Genomic DNA, 14,518 nt, shown 5'->3' on the forward strand with positions numbered 1-14,518 from the left:
GCCTATCAATTCTAGTACCAATTATGGGCCCCATATTGTCCATACCTTCAAATTAATTTATCTTGGAGCACGATATATATATATATATATTTTTTTTATCACAGCTCAGTCAGAACCTTAATCTCAGAATCAAGATCTCCTTGTAGTTCATCCCCTAAACCTATTCCTCACCTTCTCTGTACATCAGTTTCTTTTAGTTATCCTGACTGCCTGCTTAGAATTGTGAACATGTATTCAACTTGTACTGCAACACCTATAATCTCCTTTCCTTTTATTGCTTGACCAGACTTTTGACTAATCACATTACCTTTAGAATATATGTAAGCTACTTTTCCTCCCAATTGCTATCCAACAGCTTGTCCTATACTTAACATCTATGTAGAGCCAGATTTCTACATACCTTCATACTTGCCCAATTCTTGTAGATTTCTTTCTGGTTTTTCTTCTCAGTCTACATTCTAACTTTTCCATTTTGCCTTGTCACTCCCAATTCTACCATCTTTTCAGCTAAAATCCATAGTCACTCATGATGCTAAGATAACATACAAAGTGCAATGAGTACATGCAGAATAGAAAAGCAGTGGCTCTTATGGCACTGAAAGATCCCAGAGAAACCCTAAATTATGTTTTCCACATGTTTTTGCTATGGCATAACAAATGAACTTAGACATATAAGAAAAGTTTCAGGTAACAGTTGAAACAAAAAGATTTTCTGGATTTTCTAGTAAAGAAATTAAAGGAATTAGAATATTTATTATTCCTCAGGAATGTGAATTTTTTAAGTTTACTATATATTCATCTTCTAAAGAATGGTCCATTTATTATAATCTTATTTTTAATAGTAAATATTGAGTACAGTTACCTATCAAGTTTGAAAGAATAAAAATGATTGTTGTTTCATCTTCATAGTCTCATTCTAATGTTCACAGTATATAACCTTTGTGTCATTTCCAAACCCGCACTTAGTAGTAATTATTGCAACTTTAAAAAGCAGCATTTTTTAAATCAATATATAACAACTTCTAAAGTTTTTAACATCTCTGAAATTTTAAGAAAACTGAAATCATTAGACAAAATCTTCCTTTTGACTAAACACATCAGAAAGAAAAGACACAAAGATTACTCCAACCTCTGATTCAAGAATAACACTGATTAATAGAATGCCACTTCAACAGTCAACTGCTTCAAAGTACTTTAAGACTATTATATACACAGAAGCACAAATAATGATAAACATATGGCTTGAGTCACTATAAATATGGTTAATAGGAACCCCATTTTTTAAAAATCGGAATATGCTTTCCTTCATTTAAACTACTCTAACATGTTATCAACATACAGACGTATGTACCCATATAGTCTTCCTCCCCAGCTACAAAGTGTTACTACCTCTATTAAACATATTTTTCCAGAGACAAAATATTAAATAGGTTCTTTACCTAAGTATGACTTCAATTTGACAAACACGACTCAAGTGCAAAAGAAAGTAATTAGGTAAATATTAGCTATCACAACTAAACCTATTAAGAGGTTTTTATGTGAGATGTTCTCCTAAGCATTTAAAAGATAAAAGCACATGGTCTTATAGGCTAGCATACATCAAATTAAAAACATACCAATTTCTTCCACTTCTTCCAGGAAGTCATTGTATTCTCTTAGACTAGGAAAATCTTCTTCCCTTTTATTGTATCTTTAAGAGAACAAAAAAGAAATCTACATATTACATATCATTGCTTTTAATATTATCTAACTGGTTTTACTTGTTTTTACCTAATTCATATATGATACAAGGAAAAGAGTTGCTTACTGTGTAAAACATCATTCTCCATTTTTTTATTTTTATTTTTTGAGATGGAGTCTTGTTCTGTCGTCCAGGCTGGAATGCAGTGGCACAATCTTGGCTCACTGCTACCTCCACTTCCCTCGTTCAAGCAATTCTCCTGCCTCAGCCTCCCGAGTAGCTGGGATTATTACAGGCACACACCACCACATCCAGTTAATACTTTTTGTATTTCGTAAAGATGGGACTTCACCATGTTGGCCAGGCTGGTCTCAAACTCTGACCTCAAGTGATCCACCCACCTCAGCCTCCCAAAGTGCTGGGATTACAGGTATGAGCCACTGCACCCAGCCTAAAATACTGTTTTCTTGACACCAGGTTTGTAACCAGACCAAAAATGCAATCCTTAAATTCTTATGACTACAGAGAAGAAGTAGGATCAGGAGAAAATGGTACAATATGCAAAATGCTTGTTAAGACTTCAGGGAAAGATAAATTGGGAGCTTGAAAGATTGGGAAATGAGCTTAAGCAAGGCATATCAGTGGAAATTATGGTATTATTTACTTCTAAGGGATTCACTAATTTCCAAAACACACAAAAAAAATTGAAGCGACTCCTCCATTTTTCATGACATAGTCTAAAAAATGCTAAATCAAGAAAATCTTTAAATATTGTAATGTACCTGTGAAGAATCAGTAAATTGCAAGGAATTAACAATGAAAGATCAAAATCTAAGAGACTACCTTGCAGAAGTTATACAAACAATAAAAGAGCCGCTAGAGGCACTGATAAAGTATCATTGGTTATGTACCTAGAAAGATGCTGCTAAAACACTGATTACCTGGGTTGAAATGTCTACCACCAAAAAGGAAAATAAATATATCAATTATTTCTTATAATAAAAGAATGGATAAAAAGAAACCCAAAACTATTAACAAAGAGTAAAAAGTAAAGCCTAAATTGTAAATGAAAAGACAGATTAATAATATATAGGTATATATACACATATATACACACATATATATACTATGCCCATGTGTGTATGTATATATACATAAAAATATACGTACCAAAATAAACTACAGCTAACACATGATTTTCTCTAATAGCCTTCAAACCTCAACTTAATGTTACTTCCTCAGCCCACACCTGACATCACTGACCACAGCAATGCTGACCGCTAACTATATAACACTATTCTCAATCTATAATAAATAACATTTGTTTTGGTTTACCTGTTTTTTGTCTTTTTGCTATCCTGTGCTACTGTACGGTAAGTCTCATGAGGACAGAGTTCATAGCTGTTTTACTCATCACTTCGTAACTACTGCCTAACATGCATAACACAGTGTTTACACATAGTAGGTACTCAATACATGTTTATTAATCAAAACAATACAAATGAATAATGAAGCCATCAATCAAGAGGCTCTTCTTTAACAAAGATAAATAATATTACTCAGTTCTCTAAGAACTTAAATGAATTTATACTTATATACCTGCTAATTTGTCCATATTTATGAGGAAATAATAATCAATTATTGACATAATTGTTAAAGTCCTCTTTGTTGACTGAATCATTCGAGCAGGAATACTTACATCTTTAGCACTTTTTTCCTGATCTCAACCTCCTTATCAACAGTGGGATCTTCAAAGAGTTGTACCCTGAAGTTGCTCTTTCTAAGTGGAGTACCACACTCAGGACAGTTTCCAGCTCCTCTCACAAACAGTAAATCTACACAACTTTCACAGCTGTAAGGAGAGAAATAAAACATAACACGTAAGCCAATGTTCAAATCTACAACACATCTGAACAGTTTGCCCCTATGGGGTAAAGAGAGTGAGACTTGAAAACTAGTCATTGATCTTTAAAATCTTACCAAAAAACTTTCTGGAAAATGTTCATTTTCATTTGGAGCTTACTTTTCAGATATAGGTATCCCAAGTGATACCAGTTTAGTTTTACAGATCAAACAAATTTATAAATTAAAATAAATTGAGTGAGAAACGAGGAAGAAGAGCAGGATAGGGAGAAGTGGAAGAGCATGTAAAAGGCTAGTGTATGGTCACCTCCATCCCTAGTCCCAATATCATCCTTTGACCTGGGCAAGAACAGCCTCTGCCGGGGCCTGCACTTTAGAGAGTCCTATATACCCCAAGCACTAAAATAGATGTTTTTCCTTCCTTTCCTTGTAAGAACATTTTTTGAAAGTTCAGTAATCAACTGAGCAAATGACAATTACAAGAAAGAGGTACTAGCTGAATGAGGCCCCACTGGCCAGAGGATAAAGAACTTTGAGTGCTCTAGTATGTATGACAGAGAAAATGAACACAACTTCTGCAATAAGAAATCCTAGAAAGAATGGCTGCTTATAAAAGCTTTATTCCGTTAAAGTTCGTTGCCCCAAATAAAGCAAACTGAATACCCAGGCAAGCCCGGTTTCCCAGATACCTGCATCCCCTTTTCTGGTAGTGCAACATTAAGAAGGGCTTACAACTTCCTAGAAGACTTGAATTGAAAAAACAATGAACTGGAGAGGCAAACTTCCCTGTAGACTTGGCGGGATCTGTTAATATACTGTTTTAGATGGGTCTAGGTACCACCACAATCATCCCTGCCCTGCCCCAACAGATCCATACTACCACTCAGGCAGGCAGGTTACAAGGATGGATGGGAGGAAAGAGCAGTTCCTTTAGCCTCTGGGTCTTGAGGGTATAGGCTGCTGGCAACCCAAGATGCTGTTTAGGAAATGAGGCTGGGCCAAGGATGTAGCTTGATTTACAATTTCTAAATATTCAAATGTTTTGATAAATATTTAAACATTTGTAGTCCTCCAGGTATAATCTTGCTCAATTCCATATGTGTTAGGGCCACACAGTCCTAATCACTCCTTTTGTTAGCAATATCTGACATCATCTTATTTATTTCTGTGTTCTGTCTCCCAGACAAAGAAGTACAGTATATTTCATAAGGACAGAATGTTGCCTATCTTGTTCCCTATCCCCAGTGCCTAACACTAATTACTCAATAAATAAACTTCACAGAACAAAAAAAATGAATACAAGACAAAGGGAAAAAGAGAAATTCTAATGAATAGGGAAGAGCTGATTTCTTCTGAGCATGTATTTAACTTACAGAATAAGCTGAATAAGAAGAGTAATAAGCCGGGCGCGGTGGCTCAAGCCTGTAATCCCAGCACTTTGGGAGGCCGAGACGGGCGGATCACGAGGTCAGGAAATCGAGACCATCCTGGCTAACACGGTGAAACCCCGTCTCTACTAAAAAACACAAAAAACTAGCCGGGCGACGTGGCGGGCGCCTGTAGTCCCAGCTACTTGGGAGGCTGAGGCAGGAGAATGGCGTAAACCCAGGAGGCGGAGCTTGCAGTGAGCTGAGATCTGGCCATTGCACTCCAGCCTGGGCGGCAGAGCGAGACTCCGTCTCAAAAAAAAAAAAAAAAAGAGTAATAAGAAAAATAAGAATTTTAAAGATTATTAGTAAAATACTAACATTGATCTTTATATGTATACATACACACACACACACACACACATATATTTTTTTTTCTTCTTTTTTTGAGAATGCTGTGATGTTATCACAGCTCTCTGTAGCCTTGCCTTCCCAGATTCAGGCAGTCTTCCCACATCAGCCTCCTCAGTAGCTGGGATCACAAGCACATGCCATCACGCTCTGCTAACTTTTTAATTTTGTTTGTAGAGACTGGGACTCCCTATGTTGCTCAGGCTTGTCTCTAACTCCTGGGCTCAAGTGATTCTCCTGCCTTGACCTCCCAAGTTTCTGGGATTATAGGCATGAGCCACCACCCCTGGCCTATATTTCTATCTTAATAGTGTCATTAAAAAATAACAGGGAAAAATTCCAAAGATCATAGTGCCATTAGCAAGATCAACTAAACCCCAGATAAACCACTTTGGACTTAGGAAGTTTCAGAGCGGTGCATTTCCACTACTCTTTGTGGTTACAGGAAATTAAACCCATGCACGGAAGGTGAAAACAGGCACACTTCATAACTATACTAACTAAAGATATTTATAAGCAAGCAGCTATCCAAAATATTCAAAATTACAGAGTCATAAATAACATTATATATCTCAAGGTCTTGGAGATTAGACTCAATCGTTTAGTCAGCAAGGTGATATAGAACATTAATATATCTAAAAGTCATATTGTATATTAGACATAATATATTATTTGTTTCCAAAATCAGTTGTACATCTCCACTTTTCATAATCTGCCTTAAGCCATAATAATTTAAACAGTATTAAAATTTTTTATTGCAGTTTATTTTCCTATGTAACATTTTCCGTTTCTAATTTTAACTGTGAAAAGAATAATTTTTCTTTAAAGCTTATAAAATACAGAATTATATAGAAAAATAATTCAAAGTTCTACTTCATTGTGTTCTATATCTCACTTTCCACGGGTAATATGCTACTGCTGAGTTTAGTGTTTGTGTGGCCACATCTTTTTCTACATATTTACAAAATATATATATGAAAACTGATCATTAGAAAAAGAACAGGCCAGGTGTGGTTGCTCATGCCTATAATCCCAGTGCTTTGGGAGGGCAAAGCAGGAAGATAGCCTGAGCCCAAGAATATAAGACTAGTCTAGACAACATGGCTAGATCCCTCTCTCTACAAAAAATAAAAATTAAAAAAAAAATCAGCCAGATGTGGTGGTGCATGCCTATAGTCCTAGCTACTCAGGAGGCTGAGGCAGGAAAATCACTGGAGCCCAGGAGTTCAAGGTTACTGTCAGCTGTGATCGGCCACTGCACTCCAGCCTGCACGACAAAGCAAGACCTATGTCCAGAATTAAATAAATAAATACATAAAATAAAGAACAGGAGAGGTAGGCTGGGTGCAGTGGCTCACACATATAATCCCATCACTTGGGAGGCCAAGGCAGGCAGATCACTTGAGCCCAGGAGTTTGAGACTGGCCTGGGCAACATGGCAAAACCTCGTTCCTACAAAAAAAAAAAAAAAAAAAAAAAAAAAAAATTGGCCAGGCATGGTGGCACACGCTTGTAGTCCCAGCTACTCAGGACGCTGAGATGGCAGGATCACCCAAGCCCAGGAGGTAGAGGCTGCAGTGTGCTGTGGTCATGCCAGTGAACTCCAGTCTAGGCAACAGAGCAAGATTCTGTTTCAAAAAAAAAAAAAAAGAAGTAGTAGTAGTTGATAATTGCTAGTTCATTTTATCTGGCAACAAAGCAACCAAAACAGCAGTATATGAGCAATCTTTTTGCCTCTAAGAGTGCGAGGAATTTTTTCAAATAAAATTTTACATTCTGTAGACAACAGAAAAATCTGGTGAAGAAGCCCAAATTTTCAGTCATTATCCATTTCCAAAAACATTTTTATGGTTTTTGCTTTTAAAAATCAGAATGGTGCTCATCCTTTTTCTCTCTGAATGATTTATTTTTAGCAGATTTTATTTTATCAAGAATATTCTCGTCAAAATTTTAGTCAATTGATCGCTTTATTTTTAAAGAGCAACTATATTCCATGTAGAATTTCAAATATTATTAAAACATACTGACTTAAAAAATTATTCATAGTTTGTCAAAAACTCTATACTTAAGACTTTCTGTGAAGTAACCTAGTTTTATCAGCACTTCCCATTCTTCGTTAGCTCCTTGGCTTTTAAAACCAAAACAGAAACCTACGGTCTTGAAAGATGAAAAACAAGTAATAACATTGTTAAAGAAAAATTTTATTTTTACAACAAATTCTTCCTTAAGCCCATTTGTACTAAATTCTATAAGAAAGAAGCAGGATATTATTTTTTAAAAATTTTCCTCCCAAAATACGTTGCCTAACTTGTCTATACAAGAATATATTGATTGAAGTGCCATATCTTTGAACATTAAAACATTAGAAACCTAAATTCAACTAAATTTGACAAAAATCTCTGCTCTAACTGAATCGTAGAAATTTGAGTGGTAGAAATGACCTAAATGATCACCAGTTAATTAAAATATTATCAACATACAATAATGAAATGCGTTTAAGGATTCATGGAAAACACATGAAAAAAATAACACCTGGTGCATTTTAGAAAAGGCAATCAATTTACAAATAGACTTTGTTCCAATAGTTTGCTTATAAATAAGCTGCTTGGAATTCAAAATACATTTTTCCCAAATAAACTATTTATATGTGATGGTTAGGATTTTCAACTAAACTGGCCCAAAGAAGATGAACAAAATATTAGATATTTTCTTTTCTTATTTTTCTCTCCTTCCCAACCTCCACCATGAGTTGATAATGCCAGCTTTCAAGTGGGAAATAAACTGGAATTTAAAAATAATATTCTACAAGGTTTCGTCCCCAGAAAGTAACCAATTGAAATCTTTACCTTAAAAAGGTTTGAGATTTTCTTAAAGCTCAGATATTTGTAATTTTAAAAAACTTATGACCTCAAAATGAATAACTTTCGATAGAAGGAGTATACAATCTTAACAAAAGTAGAGACTTACTTATTTGCATACATGAATTTCAAGCCAATTAGCCATGGGATCCAGTTAACTTTGTCTACGATAATAATTTCTCATCTATCTCAGCAACTAAAATAGGAATGTGTTACATTTACTTATGTGGCATACTCAATTTAAACTTTGAAATATTTGCTGTTAAATTTCCTCATCAGTCCTTTCATACCTTTAGGCTAAATTGCTATGAATCACTTGATACCTAAAAGGGAACTCAGAATCTATGTACTCCAAATCCTGAGAAAAAATTCATAACCTACCTCCTCAACAAAGTGCTTTTGGAATATGAAGCAAAAGAATTCATCCACAGGTAGAGAAGTGATGGCCTAGGAGCAGGTATTAAAACATTATGAAGAGACAGTAGACTTTCAGAAGAAAAGACGTTGCCCTCAAAATTTTAAAAAGCATGTTTACCCATTTTTTCATTATCTTAGAACTCAAAATTAATGTCTAATCAATCTTCTGTTGGCTATTATTATTTAGCATAGCAATTTTCAACTAACAAGCAAATAATATAAGGTACAAATTCAAATAGTATATTTAAGTCCATTCTGAGCCAGAAAAACAGAGCTGTGTAAAAACAAATATTTGTACGCAAGGGAAAAGGAAAGGGTTAATAATTAAATAAAACTGTGCCAGAAAACACACTTTCAAAAAAAAGGGTTTGTATCCTCCTGACAGACAGCAAGGACCATGGAATCTATCCAGTTTTCCTTTTTGCCCCTTTGCCAAAAAACTCCTAAGCCAAATTTAAATCCTTTATGGAATAATACTGTATTTTCTAGAAAGAGGTTGGAAATATATGAAGGAATGTAGAAAGAAAATAACATTCATTAGGGTTTTTGTAATGTAGGTATTATTTTCCTTACTACATAGATGAGGGCACTAGGCATGGAGAAGTTGAATAACTGGCTTAAAATCATATAGCTAGTAAGAATTCACCATTACCCTGTGAATCCCATATACCTGAGACAGGACTCAGTCAATTTAGGAAGTTTATTTTGCCAAAGTTAAGGACACACCCTCAGGAGGTCCTGATGACATGTTCCCAAAGTGGTCGAGTACAGCTTGCTTTTATACATTTTATATTGATAATCATGATATAGATTTTATATTAATAATCAGTATGTGTAAGATGTACATCAGTTCGGTCCAGTAAGGTGGGACAAGTCGAAGTGGGGGCTTCCAGGTTAGAAGTAGATGAGAGACAAAAGGTTGGATTCTTTTGAGTCCTTGATCAGCCTTCCACTGAATACACAATTTAGTCTGGCTCAGTGAATCTGCATTTTTACATAAACAATAGGGCAGAGGAAGCAATAAGAGATTCATTTGTCTCAGATGAGCCTCAGAGGAATGACTTTCAATAGAATGGGAGGCAGGTTTGCACTAAGCAGTTCCCAGCTTGACTTTCCCTTTAGCTTAGTGATTTGGGGGTCCCAGGATTTATTTTCTTTTCAAAGTCCTCTTCATACTCTACATTTTATCCTTCAATCTTATTCTTACAATTTTTACAATGACCTATGAAAATGATCATCCTAAGTATCTATTTCTAGCCTAAAAATCTCTCCTAAATTCCTATTACACACTGCCTACTGCACAATTACTCTTTGATATTCCCACAAGTTACCTCAAACTCAACATACTCAAAACCAATATTCTTCTGTCTGTGGCAGATACACCAACTTTGTGCATAAACATTCATATACTATGGTGAAAACAGAAAAAAAAAAAAAGAAAAAAAAAGAAACAAGTAACTCTATTACAAAAGCATACTTTGAATACTATCATAAGCTTTCAGCCAAGGAGCAACAGCTCAACAAATTATACTACATACTCCTAGTCAGCATATGTTAATAACACATCATATTCCAAATGCTCTAAGCCAAGAACATTTTCTGAAATATGTGGACTACTCTTCTGTAGTCATTCGTTCTGCCACTGATGAATAGTTTCATCCTGGAATAGCTAAAAAGGGTGTGCATGTGATAGTGCTGGATGTTAAGATTTAAGACATTAGAGGCTCAAAGCCCCTTCAGGGATACAGTTGAGGAAACAAGGTAAAACGTAACTTAGAAATTGGGAGGGAAAAGTCTGTCTGACTTTATGAAGGGCTTCAGAAATAATACTGCAGACTGGGAGAACTGACAATTACTCATTTTATTGCGAATTGCCTTATTGAGCTTTGCAGATATTTCATTTTTTACAAATTGAAGATTTGTGGCAACACTACCATGGAATGAGTCTATCAGCACCATTTTCCAACAGCATGTGCTTACTTCATGTCTCTGTTTCACATTTTGGTAATTCTCACAATATTTCAAACATTTTCACTATAGTTATATCTGTCATGGTGTTATATGATCAGTGATCTTTGGTGTTACCATTTTAATTGTTTCAGGGCACCATGAAAAGCACCCATATAAGACAGCAAACTCAATAAATGTTGTATGTACTCGAACTGCTTCACCAACTGACTGTTCCTCCATCTCTCTCCCTCTTCTCAGACCCCCCAGTCCTTGAGACACAACAATATTTAAATTAGGCCAATTAATAACCCTACAATGGACTCTTAGGTGTTCAAGTGGGAAAAAAAAAACAGTCACAGGTTTCTCACTTTAAATCAAAAGACAGAAATGACCAAGCTTCCTGAGGAGGGTGTGTCATAAGCTGAGAGCCCAAAAACTAGGCCAACTGCACCAGTTAGCCAAGTCATGAATGCAAAGGAAAAGTCCTTGAAGGAAATTAAAAGCACTGTGCCAATGAACACACAATGTTAAGAAAGAAAGCAAAACAGCCTTATCATTTATACAGAGAAAGTTTCAGTGGTCTAGATAAAAGATCAAACCAGCCACAACATTCCCTTAAACCAAAACCTAATCCAGATTCTAACCCCTAACTCTCTTCAATCCTGTGAAGGCTGAGAAATGTGAGGAAGTTGCAGAAGAAAAGTCTGAAGCTAGCAGAGGTTGGTTCATGAAATTCAAGGAAAGATGCTGTTTCCATAACATAAAAGTGCAAGGTGAAGCAGCAAGTGCTGATATGGAGGCTTCAGCAAGTTATCCCTAAGATCTATCTAAGATAATGATGAAGGTGGCTACACTGAAAAACAGACTTTTCAATGTAGATGAAACATCCTTCTATTGGAAGATGCTGTCTAGGACTTCCATAGCTACAGAGCAGAAGCCAATGCCTGGTTTCAAAGCTTCAAAGGCAAGGCTGTCTTTTCAGGAGCTAGTGCAGCTGATGACTAAATTGAAATCAATGCTCATTTGTCATTTTGAAAAATCATAAAGCCCTTAAATATTATGCTAAATCTATACTGCCTGTGCTCTAAAAAATGGAAGAATAAAGCCTGAATGATGACACATCTATTTACAGCATGGTTTGCTTAATATTTGAACCCACTGTTGAGACCTATTGCTCAGAAAAAGATTCCTTCCAAAATGTTACTGCTCATTGACAATGAAACTGGTCACCTAAGACCTCTGATGGATATGTGCAAGGACATGAATGTTGTTTTCATGCCTGCTAAAGAGTGACATCCATTCAAAAGCCCATGAGTCAAGGAGTAATTTTGACATTGAAGTCTTGTTATTTAAGTAATACATGTCATAATGCTGTAGCTGCTACAAACAATGATTCCTCTGATAGATCTGGGCAAAGCAAATTCAAAACCTTTTGGAAAGGATTCACCATTCTAGATGCCATTAGGAACATGTGTGATTCAGGAGAAAAGGTAAAAAATATTAACATTAAAAGGCATTTGGAAGAGGCTGATTCCAATCCTCACAGATGACTTTCAGGGTCTGACTTCAGTGGAGAAAGTAACTGCAGATATGGCAGAAACAGCAAGAGAACTAGAAATTAGAAGTGGAGCCTGAAGATGTGACTGAATTGCTACAATCTCATGATCAAACTTGAACAAATGAGGAGTTTTGGCTTCTTAGGGATGATTCTTGAGATAGAATCTACTCCTGGTGAAGATGCTGTGAACACTGTTGAAATGACCACAAGAGATTCAGAAATAGTATATACAGTTAGTTGATAAAGCTGTGGCAAGGTTTGAGGATTGATTCCAATTTTGAGAGAAATTTTACAGTAAGTAAATGTTATCAAACAGTGTCACGTGCTCCAGGGAAATCTTTCGTGAAAGGAAGAGTCAATAAATGCAACAAACTTCATTGTCTCATTTTAAGAAATCGCCAAGGCCACCTCAACCTTCAGCAACCACCATCCTGATCAGTCAGAAGCCATCAACATCTGGGCAAGACCTTCTACCAGCAAAAAGATTATAGTCACTTTCGAAGGCTCAGATGATTGTTAGCAATTTTTAGCAGTAAAGTATATTTTAATTAAGGTATGTACACTTTTTTGAGTCATATTAATATTGTACACTTAATATACTACAGTATAGTGTAAACATAACTTTTATACGCACTACGAAACCAAAAAGTTTGTGTGACACACTTTATTGTGCCAGTCGCTTTATTGTGCTATTTGTTTCATTATGATATTTGCTTTACTGTGGTGGTCAGAAACCAAACCAGCAATATCTCTGAGGTATGTCTGTATATGAGTAATAAGGGAAAGTACCATCGCCACAGGAGCATTCAGGACTTTGGAGACTTGAAAGAATGATGTCCCACTAAACCAAGCTAGCATCTCCATAGAGACCTTTACTATAATTCTACCTTGGGGAAAGGAAGGGCAAATTAAACTAATACTCTGATTCCCATTAATGCAGGTCCTGCACTACTAAATAAGGCATGTCTTTACTTCCACCGTGATTCAAAGGAGCTAAAAATACATGTACCTAAGTATGTCCAAAAAGAATGTCAGCAATTACCTGAAAAGGCTATTATCAAAATGTTTCTCCCTTTTCCAAATAGGTATCTATAGATGCCAGATAGTCTTCATTTATTTCAACCAAAACATACAACAGACTCAACACAGAAGCAGATGTGAGAATCTAGTTTTCTTCTCTTAAGCCAACCATTTTAAAAAGATTTGCAAAAATGTAAAACAATGCTACTCATCTCATAAAATATTTTTGTTTTGGAAAATATAGTTATGTTTCATAAAATATATTGTTTGTGGTAACATGTAATATAGGTTTATAATTTTTGATGAATAAATGAATATTTCAAAGTTTCTGAATTTTAATTCCTAATATTATAAATGTTAACAGATATAACTTTCATAAGAGGTCTTGAGGGTCATCAATAACTTCTACAATTACAAAAGTTACTAACACCAAAAAGTCTGAGAACCACTGTTACATGTGACCAATAAAAGATTACTTATAATGAACAAATGAACTCAAAGGAATGCAATCATAATTTAAGTGTTCCCCAAACTACCCAAGCCATTAAGATTTTCTCATTTATTAGTACTGAGTAAAATATTTTTTAGATTTTCCACTGTTTCTATTGTTCTAGCTCTCTCTTCATTTCTTATTTTGCTTTTCTACCTCTTTCTCTTGATTAGAAATGCTACATGTTTGTCTAAGTTGTATAAAGGCCCTTTTAAAGAATCACTATAAAGAACCTTGAATTTCACAATTTTTTGTGTGTTTTCCAATTTACTAATTTCTACTTTTCTATTATTTATTTTATTCAATTTTTCTTAATTACATTTTGTTTCTATTTCTTGGAGTTTAACACTGGGTTTATTTTCATTATTTCACTCTTCATATCTACAACAGAGTTTGTACTTTTCTACTATTTTTAAGAGGCCATTACAAAATATATATAATTCACTTTTTAACTATTTCTTCTAGGTCTACATTTATCAAGCATCCATTATTATGACCTTTTAAATAGAATAAAAATAACAACTAGTCAAGATGTTATTTCTATTCATTAGGTCCTCAAATATTTAAGCTAAACAGGTGGCTACCCTCTCAGTACTATGTCAGGTGCCTTGTCAAATGCAAAGCTGAACCCTCAAATGTTTGATGAGTACAAGAATATACATTCTTGTGAATGAATTCAAAAACAGTTGATACTAGCAAATAATTATAGATTGATTATATAAGCTATACAAAGCAGATGTATGAGAATAAACTATCATCTTACCTCAACAACGGAAAATTCCAGAAGATCCATACGTGGGGCTATTAAGGCAAGACTGTATTTGTTTTATGACAAGGAATGCTTAACTCAAGGTGAAATAATTCTAAAAATACAATGTTCTCATTTTTGTTTTCTTGAAAGCA

General features: G+C 35.1%; 1 protein-coding gene across 1 annotated transcript in view; it reads right to left on the reverse strand.

Annotated features, from left to right (window-relative positions):
* Positions 1-14,518, reverse strand: part of MNAT1 (MNAT1 component of CDK activating kinase) — a 245,187-nt gene that overhangs the window by 177,174 nt on the left and 53,495 nt on the right. The window contains exons 2-3 of the mRNA XM_010354636.1: positions 3,381-3,533; positions 1,617-1,690 (exon numbers count right to left, since the gene is read on the reverse strand). Coding sequence (XP_010352938.1) covers positions 1,617-1,690; positions 3,381-3,533 — 227 coding nt within the window. The remainder of the gene's footprint in view (positions 1-1,616; positions 1,691-3,380; positions 3,534-14,518) is intronic.

Source organism: Rhinopithecus roxellana, chromosome 5 (assembly GCF_007565055.1).
Source record: "Rhinopithecus roxellana isolate Shanxi Qingling chromosome 5, ASM756505v1, whole genome shotgun sequence".
Lineage (NCBI taxonomy): Eukaryota > Metazoa > Chordata > Mammalia > Primates > Cercopithecidae > Rhinopithecus > Rhinopithecus roxellana.